Source organism: Neomonachus schauinslandi, chromosome 10, assembly GCF_002201575.2.
Source record: "Neomonachus schauinslandi chromosome 10, ASM220157v2, whole genome shotgun sequence".
NCBI lineage: Eukaryota > Metazoa > Chordata > Mammalia > Carnivora > Phocidae > Neomonachus > Neomonachus schauinslandi.
Window position 1 is genome coordinate 112689331 of NC_058412.1, and position 19197 is coordinate 112708527.

General features: G+C 48.6%; 1 protein-coding gene across 1 annotated transcript; it reads left to right on the plus strand.

Annotated features, from left to right (window-relative positions):
• Nucleotides 1–1044: 1044 nt before the first annotated feature.
• C10H20orf202 (chromosome 10 C20orf202 homolog) lies at nucleotides 1045–4818 on the plus strand. Its single transcript, XM_021689311.2, has 2 exons — nucleotides 1045–1170; nucleotides 4585–4818. Exons 1-2 carry the CDS (start codon nucleotides 1108–1110, stop codon nucleotides 4816–4818), a joined length of 297 nt encoding a protein of 98 aa, XP_021544986.2. The 5' UTR covers nucleotides 1045–1107.
• The last annotated feature ends 14379 nt before the right edge of the window (nucleotides 4819–19197 follow it).

Below are 19197 nucleotides of genomic sequence, written 5' to 3' on the forward strand. Positions count from 1 at the left end.
GTTCCTAGTTCATGTGGCTAGAATAAATTATTTTAAACCCCATGTGAGAATATACCTTATTTATTTCCATCATAATATTAATTTGATTATTGTTTGTTTCCAACCACTCCAATGTCCTCCAGAAAAGTGGGACCTATGTCTCTCTGATTTGGGGTCATATCCCCAGTGCCTAGAGCAGAACTTGGTACATGGTAGACACTCAGTAAGTGTTAACTCAAAGAAACAACTAAAAAATACCCACTGATAGTGTGTTGTGAAGAATAAATGGTGTGTCCGTAAGCCTGTGTTTGCCCAATTAAAAATGAGGTTTTATTGTCTCACATAACAGGCCAATCTGTTGGTGATGCTGTGACTCAATGGTTTCTAATGTCTCTGCAATTTTTTTGGCCTTTGTCTTAGGGTGGCAAGATGATTACTGTAGCTCCAGGCATCACGTCCACATTCCAGGCTAAAGGAAGGAGAAGAAAGTTGGAGTTTAGGGGGAGCTTCATTGACATTTTTCCTTTTATCAGGAAGGTAAGTTTCCCTAGAAATCTAACAGCAAATTTCTGCTTTGATCTCCTTTTCTAGAAATGGGTCACAAGGACACCCCAGAAGCTAGGGGACCTGGAAAGTGACTCTTCGGAGAGGTGAGGAAGGAGGGAGGGGATTAGGGACACAGATGCAGTATCTGCCCCAAATGGGGTCCTACCTATGTAAAGCACTTGGAGAAAACTAAGCCTTCAGAAAGGGACACCTATTCTCATAATTATTAATTCATAATTCATAATATATTGATAATTATTATCATTGAAAGCTTTACAGTCACTATGATCCTGTTGGCATCAGACTTTGGACTCTGGAACCACTGGGTACTGAAGTGCCCATACCCCAGTGGTCTCCCTCCCTCCCTCCTTATTCTGTTCAGAACACTGAAGCCCTTTAAAAAAAAAAAAAAGCAACTACATTTTTCCAGCGTAAGCCACGTCCTGCTCTCATTAACTCCATCCTCAGTGACTTAGCCAGACCCTGCTCCCTGCCAGAAGCAGGTAGGAGAGACTGTACAAATCAAAGGTCCCTTGGGCCCATCAACAGGTCAACATCAACTTTCCCTCCAAGGACGCTGCAATGAAAACAGAAGAGCCAACCCCAAGTCTTGGGCAGACCCTGGAGTGGCTGCGAAAGGAGCTGGTAAGGCTTTGCATTTCTTTTCACCGGATGACTCTACCCCGTATCTTCTCAGGTTCCCTGGGACCCCCTCGCAGGAGCCCCCCGGCTGGGGCAGAGGCTGCAGCTAGGGTGTAGGTCCTGTGGGCCACCCTCCCACCCCCGATACCAGCCATAAAGCACACAAGCGCTGTCTCAGGTGCCTGGATAAGTAGGTCGTGGCCTACATAGGAGGAGGCTCTGGGTGCAGTGCCGGCCAGACTGGCCTTAGAATTACACCGAGTCCTGGGAGTGCGCCCAGCTCTGTACTGTGCTCTGAACAGAATAAGGAGGGAGGGAGGGAGAGTTTCCTCACCATACAATGGGGATGATAATAATACCGACAGTGCAGGGGTTATTGTACTAGTTTGGGAAGGAGACAGGTGTAATCCACTTCGTGTCTGCTTGGCTGTCACCACTGTTGCCCAGCACACCCACTGTCCTGGCCCAGACCCTCTAGAAAGCAGAAGCCCACACAAGGATTGGGGTCCTAATGATTTATTTGGAGATGCAGCTCAGAGCGGTGAGAGCGAAGGAAACAGGGAGCGGCGGCAAAGGGCGATGCTCTGTGAGACGACGCCCCTTGTCACCAAGCAGGCCACCACTTTGCAAGGGGCCTCAAGAGGCCCAGCGCTCTCTCAGCAGCTGGTTTTCCTGGCCGCAGGTTTCTCTGCAGGAGGGCAAGGGGAGCTGCACCCCGGAGAGAGAGAAGAAGAGGAACTCGGCCTGCCCAGCTCACTGCCATCTCCTCTTTGCTGTGGTAAAGATCCACCCCAGAGGCATTAACTCTCCTGAATTTATGGATGTTACTTGGTCCCTTGGGGGCTGCTCAAGAAGCCAGGCCTTATGCCCCTCTTTGTGCTGTTTTCTCCAAGTCCAAAAATTGAGGGATGCCCCCAAAGTGCATGGGGACACCAGGCAAGAGAGAGAAAAAAGTGGTTCAGGGAACCTCAAAAAGCACCCAAGGTTTGGATCCCAATAGGCCAGCTTCTCAGTCAGGGGAGAGACACATGGGATTATCCAAAAATGACCTTTCTGGGTTGCCAGGTAACAGACCAGCTGGGACCCAATCCTGTCCTCACCCTAGTGGGTAGGGCTGACCCAGTAGGGCCTCTCATGGGACCTGGGGGCTCCAGCAGCAGGAGGGGCAGCTTCTCATAGTCCACAGGGATCCAGAGGCTGGGCAGGGGCCTTCCCTATGCTCCCCTAAACACTGGGCTCCCACACTGAGTCTGCTTGGTGCCTAAACCCAAAAGGCGAATATCCACCTGATAAGGTAACTCTCTCTCACCACATAAAGAGGGAAAACAAGGCAGGGCTGGGGGAAGCCCACCTGGGGCACAGCCTCCCAGGCCCAAGCACCTCCCGCCACATGATGCCAAGAGACGGGAGCCATGAGTCTCCACTTACAGATGCCAGACTTGTAAATTTCCCAGGCGAGGCTGTTTTATCCTCGATCACATGGAATTTACATGACTCCAAAAGGACACCTAAGCTCAGCCAAGAGGCTCCATTTGACGGTCAGGGAAGGATCAGTCCTGGACAGTGACTTCATGCAGCAGAAGGAACAAATCGGTAACATGACTACTATGGACAATAGTCCAGTGCTATCCCCTCCCTTTATGGCCCTTATGTGATGAGGATCATGGAAGCCCCAAAGATCTGGTGGGATCTAAAAGAGGGGAGAGAACTGCTGCCATCTTGTGACAAGGCAAACCAGTCTGATGACTAAGGGGCACTCGCTCAGAGGCAGGAAAGAGCTTTCAGTGCGGAACTTGAGCAAACTGAGCCCAGAGCACGCCTTATCACCACAGGACCTCTTGCCCCGTGAGATGGGACACCTCCCTCCTGTGGAAGCCAGTTTGCTCAGGATTCCTGGCCCTCAACTCCAAGGGCATGGAGTCTCCCACCTCCCTTACCACCGCTTCCCCGCTGGGTGCCTCACTGCATTCTCGAGAGCATGGGCCCAGAGCAGCGCTAAAGGTTGAATGATAAAAACGTGGGGGAGGACAACCCTAAAATTGAGAAAACACAGACTTAATGTTTTCCCAAGAATTTGGGAAACAAATTGTCACACTGTATGATCCCTGCTACCGCTTGCACTGCAGCCTGGGGAGCCCGAGTGTTCTCAGGAGGTGGTTCTCCCTCCTTCCATCTACTCTCTTGGAAGGAAGCTACTGCTGGAGTGCAGGAGATGGGCTTAATCTTCACACTGTGAAAGAATTAGTTTGTCATGAAATAAAAGGCTATTCCAGTGGAGAAATAATGTTAATAATTATCTCTTGGAGAGACAGACAGATGGGAGGGATACTGTTCCCAGTGACGCCTCTGGGGGAGCAGACTGAGCTGCGGGCAGGGGTGAGATGAGATGTGCCTGGGTGGCTCAGTTGGTTAAGCGACTGCTTAGTGATCCTGGAGTCCCAGGATCGAGTCCCGCATCCGGCTCCCTGCTCAGCAGGGAGTCTGCTCCTCCCTCTGACCCCCCTCCCTCTCATGCTCTCTATCATTCTCTCTCTCTCAATAAATAAAAAAAAATCTAAAAAAAAAAAAAGAACAATAGTAAACTCCTTAACGGTAGAAAACTGCTGGGTTCTCCTATCTGCTTCTGCATGCAATCAGATACCATATCATGCATCACGTAGCTTCTGGAAAACTCCACTGTAGGCTCATAAGTGGATGAAAGGGCAGACAATATCTTAGTTTTGTAATGAAAGTCGTTTTGACCTTCTGAACCCCTGAAAGGGTTTCTGGGATCCAAGGGTTCCCTGGACCTTACGTTAAGGATCACTGTTCCAAAGGGCTCCTGCCTGCCTATAAGGGTGCACGCCACTTTGTTTTAATATGAAGTCACTTTCACCTTAATACCTATAAAGTGATTTGTTTGTTGCAGTGAGGATTAAAGCATACAGTGGGGGTGTAAATAAGAATAACATTTGATAATGATGATGATGAAGATGATCACAGAGCTTGGTAGTTGAGCATCTCGTATTTTAAAGATTTATTCATTTATTTGAGAGAGAGAGCATGAGTATGGGGGCAGAGGGAGAGGGAGAGAGAGAGTCTCAAGCAGACTCCCTGCTGAGCGCAGAGCAGGATGCAGGGCTCAATCCCATGACCCTGAGATCATGACCTGAGCCCAAATTAAGAGTCCGAGGCCCAACTTACTGAGCCACCCAGGCGCCCCAAGCATCTCGTATTTTAGAGCACAGGCTAACTCATTCAGTCCTCCTAAGGGCCTTGAAAGGTAAGTAATTTGCTTTCCACTTTGCAGATGAAGAAACTGAGGCTCGGGTGGACACGGCTTCTGCAAGGCTGTGGGTTTGTCTCCAATGAGACAGTGATGTGGGAATAAGCTTTCTGGGGAACGCCCAGCCCCCTCACACTGATTCTCTCTCCCAGGCTGAGATGCAAGTTCAAGACCAGAGACTCCTGCTCACACTGAGGCATCTTCACAGTGTCCTGCAGGAGCTGCGCACTGAAAGTGCCCCCTGGGAGGACGCCAGGTCCAGCGGAGGGACGTCCCCCCGCAGAGCTCGAGCAGGCTCGGAAAGCAGGGGCCGCCCCCCCATCTCCTCCCAGGGGCTCGCCCAGCTCCTCCAAGGGACAGACAGCAGACGAAGCTCCCTCCCTTAACTGGTCAGGCCTGACCCTGGTGCTTGAACCCTCCCACCACCTGTCCAAACTTTGACTGTGATGTTGCTGGGGGAGAGCACTACAATGGGAGTCAGGGAGCCAGGGCTCTGGGTTCTTCTCTGCCCTCATCCGCGGCGCGTCCCTAAACCCGTCACTCGACTCTTTTTCTGCTGTTCCTCAGGGTTTTTGGTGAGGCACAAATAAGATATCAGATGCGGACATACTTCTTAAACACGCCTCTGGCCAGTGCCATGACAGCAATCCTGCCCTCCGGCATTTCCCCCCAAGGGGATCATCAGAACAAAGAACTCATTGTGCGCCCAGGATGTCTCGCGTTGCTATGGTGAAAAACAGAGCCCCCGCCCCCCTCATAGTGACTCAGCCATTGTTTCCTGGCTTCCCGGCACACCTGCCCTTCCCTCTGTCTGAAAGCCATAGGGCACCACTCTGGCCCGAGGGATGGCCATGTGACCAGGCCTGGCCAATAATAACTCACGATCACCCTAACAACATGATTGGTCCAACCGGGGACCACGGGACTCAACAGAGCAGCCAATCACAGCCCTTCTCTGGGATCCCTCTCTGGATGGTCTTGCCGCTGGAGTTGCAAAGCAGGGGACGGCCAAGGGCCATGTGCCGTGCCAGGTGAAGGACACCTGAGCGCAGTAGGAAAGAAAGAGAGGTAGAGGGAGGGCCACAGCTGGGCAGAGAGGAAGGTGCCAGCTCCTTTTAGTCCCTGGTTTCAGGCCCTAGTTTTGTGAGTTACTCCTGCATTCTTTCCATGACAGAAACCAGTAAATCCCACCACCACCATCCTCCACCACACACACCAATTTGGTTTTGCCTAAGCTGACTTGAGGAGGGTTTCCCTCCAGGTCAACCGACACGATCCTGAGGAACACAATCCAGATATTCCAAGAAGCAAAGAGAAATGCTGAAAAAAAAAGGCACTTCGCTCACTCAGGGTTGGCAACAGCCCCGCGGCCGCAGACCAAGGTCTATGATGTGGCTCATACAACGCTCAGTTGTATGGGGTGCTGGCCTCATCACTTTGACAGATTATATCTGCCTATAAGAAAGACTTTAAATAAGACAGCAGAAAATTTAAAAGGTCTCATGTTAAGATGGCCCAATTCTTGGGGCGCCTGGGTGGCTCAGTCGTTGGGTGTCTGCCTTCAGCTCAGGTCATGATGCCAGGAGCCTGGGATCAAGCCCGGCATCGGGCTCCCTGCTCCGCGGGAAGCCTGCTTCTCCCTCTCCCTCTCCCCCTGCTTGTGTTCCCTCTCTCGCTGTGTCTCTCTGTCAAATAATAATAATAATAAAAAAGATGGCCCAGTTCTTGGTAGGACTTTTTATTTTTGAAAATCCACTTGCATGTTGTTGGAATATCATTTTTATGGCTTTGAAAAAGTAAACCCATTGTATACAGAGGCAAAGGGGGGAAGGTGTGTTATATGTACAATGTTTATAGTCAGACTAACCTGGGATCTTAATACAATATTTGATAGTATAAAAAATACTTGTCTAGCAACAGCTGAATGCATAAACAAAATGTGGTACATACATAAAATAGAATACCAGTCAGCCTTAAAAAGGAAGGAAATTCTGGCATGTGCTACAAATGGGTGACTTTTGAAGACATGATGCTAAGTGACATGAGCCAGTTACAGAGGGACACTGTATGATTCCATTTACATGAGGCACCTGGAGTAGTCAAATCTGTAGAGACAGAGAGTAGAAGGGTGGCTTCCAAGAGCTTAGCGAGGGGGCAATGGGGCGTTAGTATCTAAAGGGTACAGAGTTTCAGTTTTGCAAGAGGAAAAAAGTTCTATGGATAAATGCTGGTGGTGGTGGTATAACAGTGTGAATATACTTGATGCCACTGAACTGCATGCTTAAAAATGGTTAAAATGGGGGCATCTGAGTGGCTCAGTCGGTTAAGCACCTGCCTTCAGCTCAGGTCATAATCTCCAGGTCCTGGGATGGAGCCCTGCTCAGTGGGAAGTCTGCTTCTCCCTCTCCCTCTGCCCCTCCCCCTGCTCATGTGCACTCTCTCTCTCTCAAATGAATAAATAAAATCTTTTTAAGAATGGTTAAAATGAAATGGGCGCCTGGGTGGCTCAGTTGGTTAAGCGACTGCCTTCGGCTCGGGTCATGATCCTGGAGTCCCGGGATCGAGTCCCGCGTCGGGCTCCCTGCTCGGCGGGGAGTCTGCTTCTCCCTCTGCCCTCTTCCCTCTCGTGCTCTCTGTCTCTCATTCTCTCTCTCTCTCTCAAATAAATAAATAAAATCTTTAAAAAAAAAAGGAAAAAAAAGAAAGAAAGAAAAAAAAGAATGGTTAAAATGGTAACGTTTACGTTGTTATATTTTACCACAATTAAAAATAAATACTTAAGAAAAATACCTGTACTGTGATGCTGGGGCTGGGACCTCGAAAACCACATTTCTGTGTTACCAGCTGCTCCGGGTTCGACTTTGAGAGGCTTTGCCAACAAGCAGGGTGAGCCTGGAGGGACACCGCAGGGCTAGAGCAGAGAGAAGGAGCTTGCTTCTTCATCTCCATTCTCTGCCGCTGCCCATGGGCCCCAGTTCCTGGGAGCACCAGCCAGCAGCCAAGGTTCTAGGTCCCTGCCCGAGGGGCCCTTCTCCCAAAGCCAGAGACACCAGCTCCGGATGGCCGGAGGCTCCTCCCCTAAAGCCCAGTTGCTGCCCTATCTGGGCCTTCTTGAGTGGGCAAGACATGAGCCCCAGGTGAGCAGAACTCCCTTCTCAAATTTCTGAAGTTTACTCCCCAGGGCTCCTCTTCTGTTTCTAAATTTTAATAATTTTTACCCTCAGCGCTGGGGTTGGTAAATGCTTCCTGCAAGCACTACCTTCATTATATCTTAGAGTTCTTTTTACAACCCTTCAGTCACCTAGTTAACAACTTTATACCTAGTTAGCAATTCTTTTTTTTTTTTTTTTTTTTAGAGAGAGTGAGGGTGCATATGAGTGGGAGCTGATGCGCAGAGAATCTCAAGCAGACTCCCCTCTGAGCACGGAGCCTAACACAGGGCTCGATCTCATGACTCTGAGATCAGGACCTGAGCCAAAACCAAGAGTTGGATGCTTAACCGACTGAGCCACCCAGGCGCCCCAGCAATTCTTTATGTTAAATTCTCTCCCTTAAATAACGGGGGCGGCTTCTGTCTCCTGCCTGTCTCTGACGGACACAGTTCTGGCTAGTCCTACCAGTGCTGCTGGAATCACTGGTGTCTAAGTCCATGGATATGCAAGAACAAGAGTTTCTCCAGGGCGTGTAATGGAGGGTTGAATTGGAAGTAGGTGAATGCTCAAGTTTACAAGAAACCCGTTTTCCATGGTGGGCCACTTACACTCCCAAAAGCAGTGTCTCCGAGTCCCTGTTGCTCCACATTCTCACCAACACTTGGTATTATCAGTCTTCATTGTTGCCAAGAGAATGGGTGCAAAATGATATTACATCGTGATCTTAACGTGCATGCTCCTGATTACAAACATGGTTGTTAATCTGAGTTCTCATTCCAGCTCCACCATTAACTTACTTTTTTTTTTTTTTAGGATTTTATTTATTTATTTTTGAGAGAAAGAGAAAGAGCGTGCACAAGCAGGGGGAGTGGCAGGCAGAGGGAGAAGCAGGCTCCCCACTGAGCAAGGAGTCCCATGCAGGACTTGATCCCAGAACCCCAGGTTCATGACCTGAGCTGAAGGCAGACGCTTAATTGAGTCACCCAGGAGTCCCTTTTTACTTTTTCCAATTAGTTACTCAATTAGTTCAATTAGTTACTCAATTAGTTCAATTAGTTACTCAAACTCTCTGAGCCTCAGTTATCTTATCTGAAAAAAAAAAAGGATAATATCTACCTCCTGGGATGATTGTACAGATTAAATGAGATAATGCATAGAAATCACTTGACCCAGCACTTGGCATTGGAAAGGCTAATAAATGGCAACTTTGTCATTACTGTCCTGTGATTATGTGCTAATTCATGAAACTGTGACTATTACATTTAGACAAGACTTGTTGGCAAGCATCATGGAGCGAGATACCTGCCTGGCCATGCAAAGCAGAAGGACACTGGTCTGCCATGCCCGATGTCAACCACCAGTACCCACTGCCCCTCCCAGCTTCTCACAGCTGGACCCCAAGACCAAAAACCCTGGCCTGTCTTCTCTGCTAGGGTATTTGTTGTTCTCCAAGACCCCACATCTGGAGCCAAGGTTCAGTTCCTGATCCCCGGTCAGAGCAAACTCAGCCCAAGCCTAGAGGCTGGGGCACGGGGACTTGGAGTATAAGTGGCATCTTCAGCATGGACTCCTAGAGGGCTGGGCTGGAAATCACGTATGTCCGGAACAGACGGTACGCACCAGAGGGAGCATGACGTCGTGGTCTCAGAAAGGAAAATCCAATATTTTCTCTGCTAAAGCAGCAAAACAAGACTATACACCCAAGCCTTGCATCCAAGGGTGAGGAGAGGATGGGACAGAGATGTGAAAAAGAAAGATGAGGTTGGAAGCTAAAAAATGAGGAGCAGGAAGAAGAGCCATTCAAGATGTGAATAGCCAGAGCAGGTTAGGGCAGGCAGCTCAGGACTTACACTGTGACTAATGAGAAATGATCAGAGGCTCACTTTTGCATGGTGCCAGCTTCCAGTCCTGGGCCAGGCGGGACACCTTGCAGAGCCCCCTTTCTGGCTGTCTAGTATGTCACAGACTGTCCCCAAACTTAAAACGACAATCATTTTACTATTGCAACAACCCGTCATTATTGTAGTAGATCATATTTCCCACATTTCTGGGGATTGGCGGGGCTCAACTGGCGGGTCTTGCTGCGGGTCCCTCGGGTGGCTGCAGTCACGTGGTGGCTGTGTGTGTGGCTTCTTCGTGTCTGGCAGTGGATGCTGGCTTTTGCTGGGGACCTCAGCTGAGGCTGTCAGCTGCAATGCCTACAGATGCCCCCTCCGTGTGGCCTCATAGAGTGGTGGCTGGTGCCAAGAACATAGCTTTGGAAGTCACATGGTTTCACTACATTGCATTCCCTGCAGTAGAAGTCAGGCAACAAGATAGCTCATATTCAAGAGGAAGAGAATTAGACTCCACCTCTTGAGGGAGGGTGTAAAGAGTTAGCAGGCATGTTATAAGGCCAGCACACCAGAAGGGCCAGAGATCTTCCTGGTGGGGCACACGGGCTGCAAGGAATGGCACTAACTCAAGCGGGGCTTGCTGTAAAGACAGGCAGCTTGATAAGAGAGGTAGAATGTCATCACCATCCAGGAGCAGAAACTCTTAGTGGTGAAGGACACGCCTGGATCTAGAAGAGTTCACTCTGTTGTCCCAGCTTTCCAGTGTCACAACGTGGTACCGACAGGTGGGCTCAGTTCTGCTGCTGTGACAAACCCTGGCAGCTCAGTGCCTCGACACAACCAAGGTCCACTTCTTGCTCACGCCACGTGTGCAGGTTGGTCGGGGAATATGCTTCTGCTCAGGGACCCAGTCACCATCCGGAATGTCACCAGATGCCACAGCAGGGAAGATACATCTGGAGAGTCACTCGCTGGCTCTTTGACACGTCAGCCAAGAAGGGATGTATGTCCCTTCTGCCCCCAGCCCTTTGGCTAGACTTAGTCATGTGGTCTGTCCCAGCAAAAGGCTGGGACGGGTGGGGAGTGGATGGGGAGCACCCTCACCTCAGATACACGTCCCTTCTCTCTGCGCAGATCAGCTGTTCGCCCTGTCACAGCGGGTCCTCATCAGTCTCTCATCAGAAGCTCCTCGGGCACAGGTTAGAAATGCTGGCACCTGGGTGCCACCCAGGCCTGCTGAATCCGAGCTGCTGGGTGAGGGCCTGGGGACCGAGTCAGCATGACCCTACCTGCCACCCTCCAGCCCCCACCCCCCACCCAGGGGAAGTCTGGGAACCAGGGCTGTAGCCTGTTCTGCATAGTCTGTCCTACCCTGTGGCTTCCGCTTCTGGTGACTATGCCTCCTGGGTTTTACTTTCTGGTCTTCTCTCTGCATCTTCTCAGTCTCCACTCCTATGGCGAAAGATTTTGCCCTCCTGCTATCTCTCTACGTCAAAGTCTGTACAGAGGGGACCTGATGGATCCACTCAAATTTTGACACCTGGACACACTGTAGGTTGTTAGCATAAGGTAGGTTTATTCTCCCCTCGTCCCCCTCCTCCTCCGCCTCCTCCTCCCTCCTCTCCTTCTCATTATCATCAAATACACAGGTAATATAATGTAGAGATTAAGAGTGAGGGCTCTGACTCCAGGCTGCCTGGGTTTGAATCCCAGGTCTGCTCCTTACTAGCTCTGTGACTTGAGGCAAATCACTTTTCTTGCCTCAGTTTGCTCCAACATCAAGTGGGGTAGTAACAGAAGTTACCTCATAGGGCTATTGAGCAAATGAAATGAGTCAATATGATCTTGGCCACATAAATTTGTTGTTATAATTCATAATAGCTACCATTTGGAGCACCTGGGTGGCTCAGTCGGTTAAGCACCTGACTCTTCATTTCAGCGCAGGTCAAGATTTCAGGGTCGTGAGATTGAGCCCCACACCTCGGGCTCTGCGCTGGGTGTGAAGCCTGCTTGAGATTCTTTCTCTCCCTCTGCCCCTCCCCCTGCCCTCGTGTGCAAACGCTGTCTCATAAATAGATAACCTTAAAAAGAAAAATAACAGCTACCATTTTTAAAGTCAGCACAGTGTAGTGGTTGTAAGAACAGCCTGGAGCCTCACTGCTTCTGTTCAAATCCCAGTCACTAATTATGTGCCCTTGGGCCAGTCGTTAGACTCTCTGTGCCTCCGTTTCACGGTCTGTAGAATGGGAACAATAATATTTCCTACCTCCTGAGGTTGTGGTGAGGAACAAATGAGTTAATAGCGTCAAACATTTACAATGGTGCCTGTCATCTAATAAGGGCTATGAATGAGCCACGTAAGCTATTCATTTTCATTGTTCATCACTCACCCTGACTACCAGCACCATATGAAACACTGTAAAGATTTTATTGCACGAACCCACTCGACGGCTCTGCAAGAGTGATGTTACATCTCCATTTTATGGATGAAGGAACTGAGGTTTAGTGGAGCTAAGTTGACCGAAACAACACAATGAGTCAAGGTCAGCAGTGGCACTGAATGTTTAGGCAGACGTATCTCCTGCCGGAGCAGAGCTCTTACCCCGGGATGATGCGCTCTTCTGATCAGCAACAGTTGCGGGAGGGCTGCCCTGGGAGAGAGGAGGCAGAAACGTCGGGCTCATGTGCCCCATCTTCCTCCCACAGGGGCTGGGTGAGAGGGTCTGTGTGGAGGAGGGGAACTCAGACGCATCCCTAGGACAACCCCCCACCCCCCGCAGTGCAGTCACCGTGGTTAGTAAGCTGACCCAGAATCTGGTGTCCCCAGTCAGGTACCTGTTCTCTGTCCCCAGCGTCTCTTGAGCCCCAGCTCTTAGGTGGAGTTCTGCCCTTCCTCCACCTGTCCTGCCTCTGCCCCGTGGGCCCCAGTGAGTGTCTGGGCCAAAATCAAGGTGTCGGCCAGGCCTGCACTCCCTCCAGGGGGCCCTAGGGGAGAGTGCGTTCCTGGCCTCTCCTAGCTCCTGGTGGCCACCAGCAAGCACTCCTTGACTTGAGGCCGCATCACTCCCATCTCTGCTCTGTCTTCACATTGTACTCTAATCTGTGTGAGAACTCTCCCTCTGCCTTCCTCTGACGGAGGATATATGTGAGTGCCTCTAGGGCCCAACCAGATAATCCAGGATAATCTTATCTCAAGATCCTTAACTCAGTCACATCTGTGAAGACAGGCTCCCCTTTCTTGTTTCCATGTAAAGTAACATTCACAAATGCCGGGGATTAGGTTGTGGGGGTCACTTTTCAGCTACCACCGTAGGTAATCAACAGAAGGGAATTTCCCCTCATTCCTTCTGGAAATCATACTCTGGCCAATGTGCAAGACTGAGAAGAATTCTGTATAGCTGGGGAGTGCCCTGGGCCCTGGGCCCTGTCAGAATATCTACTATGCACAGGCACCACATATCACCTGGCTAGGGACCACATATTAATATTCCAGTTTGACAGAGGAGAAAACTGAGGCTGTGTGAGATAATAGAAAATGTATATTGATCTCTGCCCTTGGTTCCTGGTAGAGAGCTTCTCAGTCCCTTGTAATCTCTTCAGTGATAAGAGCACTAGGAGCATCTCTTGTTCTAATATTATCTTTGACCCTGTCCCTGACACAGAGCACCTAAAACTCCTTGTAAATTCCTAAGTGATAAGAGCACTAAAGGCGGGGCGCCTGGATGGCTCAGTCGTTAAGTGTCTGCCTTCGGCTCAGGTCATGATCCCAGGGTCCTGGGATGGAGTCCCGCATCGGGCTCCCTGCTCAGCCGGGAATCCCTGCTCAGCTCCTCCCTCTCCCACTCCCCCTGCTTGTGTTCCCTCTCTCGCTGTGTCTCTCTCTGTCAAATAAATAAAATCTTTAAAAAAAAAAAAAAAAAAGAACACTAAAGGCATCTTTTGTTCTAATGAGACGACTCTGGTCGGCTCCTGGATGGAGACTGGTCACCAGAAAGACTAAGCCATGAATAAAGCTTGGAATTTTCAGTGCCCTTCTCCCATCCTCCAGAGCGGGGAGAGGGGCTGGAAATGGAGCTCAAAATTGATGGTGCCTACGTGAGGAAGCCTCCATGAAATCCCAGTATTAGGGGGTTGGGGGACTTCCAAATTGGTGAACACAACCATGTACCAGAGGGTGACATACCCCAACTCCACAGGCACAGAAGCTCCTGTGCTCGGGACCCTCCCAGACCTCATCCTATGCATCTCGTCCTCTGGCTGTTCATCTGCATCCTTTAATAAACTGGTAAAGGTAAGTAAATGTTTCCTGACTTCTGTGAGCCATGCTACCAAATTAATTGAACCAGGGAGGGGGTAATGGAAACCTTCAATTTGTAGCCAAACCAGACGGAAGTTCTAAGGGCATCTGAAATGGGGAAGAGAAGTCTATGGGACTGAGCCCTTCACCTGTGGGATCTCCAAGTAGATAGTGTCAAAACTGAGTTAAATTGTAGGACACCCAGCTGGTATCATGGAGAATTGCTTGGAGTGGGGGAAAAAACCACACCTTTGGTGACCAGAAGTGCCGGAAGTGTTCTATTTATAAATAAAGGAGAAACACACAAGTGTGGAGAACTGGGTTTTTCCCCACTCGGGAGGAAAAGACCACGTTTTTCTATCCAGGACCAAAGAGCAATAGCCAAGGAAGCAAATGCAGGACAGTTGAGAGCAAATTAAAGGGGCGGTTCAAAGTTTGATTTTTGACAAACGTTTTTTGCGTTCCTTCCCAAGCACTGTCAGACTGGGGGAGCTACTCTGTGCACGAGCGCCACCTGGTGTCCATGCAGAGTAATTCCTCCGGAAGCGCCTGCTCTGGGTTGTAGGACTGGGTCCTTTCACCGAATCTGCTTTCTTGTGCAACAGCTTACTGGGAGGGCCATAGAGGATGAGGCTTTCTGGTCCTCGAGCTCTGGGTTTGAATTTCAGCTCTGCCACTGACTGAGTGACCTAGGGCAAGTCACATTGCCTCTGATCCTTAACTCTGAAATGAAAATGACACCTCTCCGAGCTGTGGAGAGGGTCTTGAGAAAGTGCTTTGTAAACTGGGAATAATTGGAGGCAATGGAAAGAAGCATTATCTGCAGTCGAATAGGCCTGGATTCAGTTTTAAAAATATGAATTGTGCACTTGCTATACGCCAGGCAATATTCTGGATTTGGGAATGTAGCAATGAATCAACAGACAAAATGTATGTTTCAATGTACTTAACATTCTAGCATCCAGTTTCTGAGTCATTCATTAATCTACAAATATTTTTCTGATATTACTATGTGCCAGGCACTCTCCTAAGCAGTGGGCATAGAGGGAATCCAATATGGCTAAGAACAGGAAGCAAGGGGAATGGGGTTGAACAGGGACAGGACCAGGTTTTATGGGGCCTGAAGCTTTTAAAATCTAGGGTACTCTTTTCTTAAAGAAACAGAATACAAGTCATAAATACAGAACTAGTTTAGAAAGGGAATTTTTAAAAGAATGACAGAAGAAATAACAAATTACAGTTTATAAAACTGACAACCATCACAAACATCATACATTCTAGAGACATTGAATATTATTTTTAATAATCAGCTCCACGATATAGTTCTATAATAAATTTTCTCTACATTTTTTGCTGTGTATTCTTTGATTATGCAGTCATAAAACAATGATTTTTTTTGTCTTTCTATAAAGATAAGGAAGATAATTCAGTCTTTACAAGATTGATTAACATTTTTGTGGCTAGTTTAAACAATTTTCTTTAAGTTGTAAAGCTTAATGCCATGTAAAATTTTCAGAATATTGTCAAATTTGGGAAAACTTCTAAATTTCTTTTATGTATGAGCTGTGAGTCTTCTTATGTACAGTAGGGACTAATTAATGTTAAGTTGACAGCACCTTAACCAGTTGGTCAGAATCAACCCCCAAAAGATGAAATCTTTATCCATGTCAGTATTTCATGTCAAATAAGGGAGAAATTTTAATCTTTTCCCAATGAATTTTCTAATTCACTCCTTTAAATTAACTAGACTATTAAACAATCCAAGTCTATTTATTACTTTGATTTGAAATGTACCTATTATTCTTAATAAATCACTGCTTTTGTTATGATCTGCAGGCCATTTTATCAGTAAGCACCAGACATTGCTAGGACAGAAATGCTAAGAAAGACATGACACGATACAATGAGGTCATGAAACACACGACTTCCCAGACAGATGTACTAGCTGTTTGTAATCCTGCCAAGTGTTTGCCACATGGCCTATAAACCCAGGACTCCAATATTTCTAGTTTGTGCAAGTCCTATTAGAAAGGAAGAAAAAACATGCAGTGCATTTTTAATTGCATATGCTGCACTGCCCAATATATTTCTGACGGGCAAGGACATCTGCTTTAACTAGGCTTTGCTGAGAACCAAATCCTCTGCTTATAGTTTAATATGTCTGATGATTGCAAGCATTGTTTGTAGCCTGGCTTCTGGCTCTGTATGTTTCAAATCTTATTTCCCACCCACTATGTACTTACTCTTGATGCTGGGCCCTAAATATGACGTATGGCTTTTGCACCTTCATGTCAAAGAGCAGGATGAGTCAGCAGTGGCCAGTGGGAATATTCCTGGGAGAATTCCCACACTCACATGGACAGCAGCGACGTTACTATAGAGGAAAACAACTGTGAACCATATAAATGGATCCCTCTTGCCTTAGTCTTTTGGGGCTGCTATAACAAACTACCACAGACTGGGTGGCTTAATCAACAAACATTTGTTTCTCACACTTCTAGAGGCTGGGAAGTCCAAGATTCAGGGGCTAACACGTTCCACGTCTGGTGAGACCCTGCTTCCTGGTTCATAGACACGTCTTCTCGATGTGTCCCCACTTGGTGGAAGGGGCGAGGGAGCTCAGCAGGGTCTCTTTTATAAGGACACTAATCTCATTCATAAGGACTCCACCCTCATGGCCTAATCACCTCCCAAAGCCCCACCTCCTAATATCATCACATTGGGGGTTAAGATTTCAACATACGAATTTGGGGGGGACACAAACATTCAGTCCAAAACATCTCTGAACCAAAATTAGATGTGTGAAAATTAATAACAGGGAACCTCACTAAAATGGAGTGGGGAGGTTTTGGCAGGAGCTCTCACACCCGACTATTCATAGTCAATTGCAGAGCCAGCGGGAAAAGCCAGACTTGACCTTTCATGAACTTGACCTTGGATATGGATACTAATCTACTCTGGAAGAGATGGTTTTTTTCCCCTTATCTCCCCAGCAACAGCTCAGCCAATAAAAAGCCACCATACTTCAAACTCCCACTTTACTCCAATGGACTTTTAGTTCATAACAGCCTTCCCAACTTACCCCCTTTCTCCTTAAAAAAGCGTGCCCCTCACCTGTTCCCCGGCACGCCTACAGTTCTGCTGCAGCTTATTCATTCTGGATTGCAATTTTCTTTTATTCCCCAATAAACCCATCTTTGGCGGGTAAAATTACTGGCAGTTTTTATTTTTAAGGTTAATAGCTACATCCTTCAGGCACTCCACTGCCACCACCATACTGTGATGGATAAGAAGCTGGGGTGGAAGGAGACATCAACCTTAAAAGGATTACAGTTAAATATCTTACTTGTGCAATGTTTACAAAAACATACACCCAGATGAACACATTGCTATGTTTCATCCAGGGCCTTGGGGGGACCCATGAAAGCACAAGGGCCATGAACCTGAAGATTCACTATTGTCACGATAAACCCACCTGCATGAAATGAAGTGAGAATAATAAGGGGGAGACTATGCAGGACCCTGCAGTTGTTAGGAGGGAGTTTGGATTTTATTCTAAGAGCAACAGGAAAACGTAAAGGCTTTAAGGGAGGAAGACAGGGTGTAATGTGATTTGATTTATATTTTTCAAAGACTGATCTGGCTTCGGTGTGGACAGTGGGCTTAAGGGAGGCAAGTGACATGAGGGACACTGCTGAGGAGGCTGGGGGGCCTTCTCCAGGAGGGAGGTGGCTTAGACTAGGGTGGGCTGGGGAGGTGGTGAGAAGTGGTAGTGTGAAGGTGAGTGGTGGGCTTGCTGATGGACTGACATTAAGCAGAGGTGAGGTGGGCATCAAGGCTGTCTCCCAGATATTCTCTTGAGTGGTTGCAGTGACACCACCCCGAGGTGGGAAAATGGGAGCTAGTCCTGAGTTTGAATCCTGTCTCTACCATTCCCAGCTCTGTGACCCAGGACAGGTCATTTGTTCTCTTTGGGTCATCTTCTTATTGCAAAATGGAGGTTGTCTAAAGAGAGAGTATTAAAAAGAAAACCACAGGCCCTAAATGATGTCACTTGGGCCGAGTCCCCAGATTAGGGCTTAATACATAAGCTAAGTGCAGTTTCAACCTCCCCCAGAAATGTAGTCTTAACTGGTCAGTCAGGAATTTTCTGATGGGCACCAATGAGTCAGCCACAGGGGCCCTCTCCATCCCCCCCAAAAGATGAGTTAATCTGCACAGTAAGACCCCTTGCTCTTGCCCCTAAGTGAAAGCAAGCTTGCCTGAAACAATCCTTTTCTTTTACTAACTCTCATGCCACACTGCTCTTCCATAAAAACCTACTTTGTACTTTTCCCTCTACTTCCTAGATGGGGTACTGCCTGATTCACGAATCGTTTAATAAAGACAATTAGATCTTTAAAATGTACCTGGTTGAATATGTGTTATTTAACATGAGTAAATGAGACAACCTATCAGGAGGAGCCTGGGACCTTATCAATAACCTACATATTGGATGTCATTGTTCTTCCAGGGTTTATTAGTATTTACTCTGAATCTCAAGGGGGGAAACCAGCCTTGGATCCTTATTCTGTGGAATGATTTTTCTTAGGTTCTAGCAATTGTCTTTGGCTATTGAAAGCTGTGATGTTCCCAGGCAGGAAAATAACTGCTGTTCCCGAAGGGTGGTTCAATGTGATTTTTTTAAATAATGACAGTAATAATAGCTAATGTTTCTTGAGCATTTATTATTGCCAGGTTCTTTACATGCTTTGTCTCATTTCTCTCTTACAATACCTACGGCACAGGTACTTTTATTAGCATCATTTCCATTTCACAGATGAGAAAACCTGGGGTTCAAGTGATTAAATAATTTCTCCAGGACCCCTTAGGTAGTTAGCGGAAGAGAGAATCGCAGGGGGGTCAGATTACCTTTCACAATTGTTCTGCAGGGCCCGGCCCCGCCCCTGTCATACTCTCTTAAGGCCCGGTCCCCCCCACCCCCGCACCACTCACTGCTTAAGTCCTTGGTTAGAGCTCTGACAGCGCAGGCACCACGCAGGAGACTGCAAGCCAGGACGCCCCGCCTCCGCCCTACTGCCCCGCCCCTCCTCTGCCGCCCCGCCCCTCCTCTGCCGCCCCGCCCACCGCCCCACCCCATCCCCAGTCAGCTGCCCCGCCCCGTCCCTTGCAGCCCCGCCCATCGCTCCGCCGCGCACCCCTGACGCCTGGCAGCCCCGGGAGCGAGGCGCCTCTGACTCGACGGGTGGACCCTGGCGACCAGTCCTCCAGCCCCTGCTCCGGCACGCGTCTCCTCACACCCGGCGCCGAAAGTAGGGCGCAGCCTAAGGGGCTGGGCGGGACCCGGGGGCTGGAGGCGGGCTGAGAGATGGGGGCGGAGGCCGCCCACATCCCCACACGCGCCCCGCCAGCTCCTCAGCGGCGCGAGCCCGGCGGACCGCGCCTGAGGGAGGAACGCAGCCTCCCTCAGCCCTCCGAGGC

Bases quoted from the DNA above. Each gene is read 5' to 3' on its own strand.
- C10H20orf202 (XM_021689311.2), top strand. From the start codon at position 1,108: ATGAAAACAGAAGAGCCAACCCCAAGTCTTGGGCAGACCCTGGAGTGG. The intron at 1,171-4,584 runs GTAAGGCTTTGC...TCTCTCTCCCAG, and splicing joins AGTGGCTGCGAAAGGAGCTG to GCTGAGATGCAAGTTCAAGA.